At 37.3% G+C, this 2751-nt stretch overlaps 1 protein-coding gene across 4 annotated transcripts in view; it reads left to right on the plus strand.

Moving 5' to 3' along the window:
* The first annotated feature begins 1207 nt into the window (after positions 1-1207).
* The window catches only part of SNX13 (sorting nexin 13), an 87310-nt gene continuing 85766 nt past the window's right edge, over positions 1208-2751 (plus strand). For 3 of the 4 annotated variants that reach the window (XM_015558169.1, XM_015558172.1, XM_015558171.1), the window contains exon 1: positions 1228-1258. In XM_015558169.1, coding sequence (XP_015413655.1) covers positions 1243-1258 — 16 coding nt within the window. In that variant the 5' untranslated portion in view covers positions 1228-1242. Of the gene's footprint in view, positions 1305-2751 lie in introns of all 4 variants that reach the window. The other variant, XM_015558170.1, reaches the window with a different exon arrangement.

Below are 2751 nucleotides of genomic sequence, written 5' to 3' on the forward strand. Positions count from 1 at the left end.
AATATGAAAATTTCTCTCAAACTTACTTAAGGAAAGGGTTGTTTCAAGATTTAAAAGAAATGTGACAGTAATGTCTGTTTTGTTTACTGTTAAATCACTACCATGGTAGGTATTTACAAATATTTGTCCAGCGAATGAATAAGAGTTTGTTTTTGGTGAATTTGCCACTGTTTTCAAGTGCATAACATACTTATAAGATTCTGAAAAGGAATTTTTAGACAGTTGAGCATCTCCATATTAACTAATTGTTGCATTAAATAATCTTCCCCACATTAACTTAATTGTGGTTCTTTTTTGAGAAGTTTTTTAATTGTGGAAGATATGATTCAAATAGAAGAACAAAACATTTATGTAGTTTAACCAGTTAACTGCCATAAGTGTCTATAGATGCAAGAGGCGAACCTTTTTTAATCAAATTCAAAATATCATGGCAGTTAACTGGTTAAAAAGCAAACACCTGGTTAAGAAGCAGAACACTGTGAGTATTTGAAAAGCCCCCAGGTGTTTTCCTCCCATTGCAAGCTCTCTTCCTTTATCCCCAGAGATAGTCACTTTGCTTGGTTTTATTTTTAAGATCTTTGAATATATCAAAATATATCCTTAAGTAGTTGTTTAATTTTGAGAATCGGACTAGCAAGCATAAATCTTAACTGTAAAGAAAGAGTAATATTGCTACTATTAGATGAAGTCTCACTGAAGGAGGTAGGTGAATAGTCTCATTTCTGCTTTCCTGAGAGTTGACAAGAACTCTTTTCAGGGAAGTCCATGGATAAGACTTTGAGTGAATCCTGGAAAATAGCATCTGTTTCCCATAGTTGGACATCTGGCAGTACTGTGGTACCAATACTGTATAGAAAAAATAAAAAAAAAAACAAAAACACCGAGTGACATAAATGGAAAAATAGGAAGAATCAATATTATAAATTCTCTTTAAATCCTGTCTAAGATTTCTGTTCATGTATCATCTAATCTTTGAGAGTTTTTTAGATCAACCAAATAAAGTTGCTTTATTTTTCACTATAATGCTTATCCCCATCTAATAGAAATATATAGTTACTTACTTACTTGTCATTTTCCCCTTTCTGGTGTGTAAACTTAAAAAGATATGTATATATCCTACACCCAGAGTGGAGAATGGCAGAGCCCTAACTGTCCCAACCAACTTCTGCCTCCATTCCCTTTTTCCAGAAGATTGGGGGAAAAAAACACATCAAAATGATATGCCTGTGAAGAAAGTGCAACATGTTTAGAAACACTGGTAAGAAAAGCTTTGAAAAACACCATCAAGGGTATCCCACTACAAGGTGATCAGATTCCCCTTTTCTGGAAATCCTGTAGCCAAAGGACGTCACTTTCTGTTTCCCTTTCTAACAGACCAGACTTCTGGATTAGGCATTTTGGCTGCCTATGGACTAATAATTGCAAGACCACAATACAGGGCCCAATTCCAGCTACAAAATTACTCAGTGCCAATGAATGATGTGATGGTACCTTATAATCCTCTGGGAAAATTTTCCCATCTAACCCCAGAGGTGGGAGGTGCAGGTCTAGGACATATCCAGGCCCAGACCAAATGGCAGTGCTTGGACTGCAACCAAGTAATCACTGCAAAGTAGTTCCAAGTAGCAAGAAATTACATCCAGATTCTCATGGAGACTACTGTAGGATGTAGAGTAGGAGCATGAGAGCAGTCAAACCTCGTGTAAATAATGTTGCTTTGCTTTTTAAAAAAATTAATGAGGGTCTGCTCATCTTTCTCCCCTTATTGAATGTAGACTTACAGGATATGTTTTATGCACTGGTTTCCCCAGCACATAGGAAGCATTCAGTGATTGTGAATGAATGAATGAAAATGAATAAATAAATACTAGTACAACTGTCCTTTCTCTCATAATTCACTTACTGTCTATTCCATAGTTTTTTGGTCATTAATTTTGTTCAGTTTAGCATCTTATAATGCTTTGTATTATTTTCTTTTGGTTCAGTGTCTAATTGTTTCATTCCTATAAGACAGTCTTCTCTGTGCTCCTTGATGGAAAGAGACAAATGCTTCCCTGTATACCTCACAGTGCAAGGCAGATGGATATAACTTGTTGAATTGAATACATGCATTTATTCATAATGACTTAAATTGCTAAAGTCCTGATTGCCTTCAACAAAAGTATTTTTATTGGATTCTAAATGAAATAGGGTTTTTTGTTGTTTTTTTAATTATGGATAATTTTTGGAGATGTTTTGCGCTCATGATAAATTTTGCTAAGTGGAAGTTGGAAGTTTAGTGATTATAATTTCACAAATTTCTACACACAGTTTGAATTGAAAATAGCACAATTTTCAGTGAGATATGGATTTCTTACCTGGAAATGTTAATTTAAAAAATAAGTTATACTGAGAACCGAAGATGGCGGCATAGGTTAACGCCGGAGATTGCCGCCTTGAACAACCAATTCAAATTAAGCTTGAACCAGGGACCCACAACATCCAGAAACACAGGCGGGCTGGCTGAGTGGAAATTCTACAACTAGGAGTAAAGAGAATATTATATCCAGACTCAGAGGGGCCGCAGTGCTGAAGTGAAATTCTCAGGTACCGAGTGCGCGCGGAGCGGGGCTGGCGGCGCGGAGGGCGCGAGTGTTTACAATTGGGAGGGAGTCGTGGACTTTGAGCTCCAGATCCGGGTGAGTCGCTGGGGACGCAGATTCAAACGGGAGAGGCAGGACTGTCTGGGCTCGGTTGGAACTCGAGGGGAGC

This window comes from Myotis davidii, unplaced genomic scaffold (genome assembly GCF_000327345.1).
Source record: "Myotis davidii unplaced genomic scaffold, ASM32734v1 scaffold168, whole genome shotgun sequence".
In the NCBI taxonomy this organism is placed as follows: Eukaryota; Metazoa; Chordata; class Mammalia; order Chiroptera; family Vespertilionidae; genus Myotis; species Myotis davidii.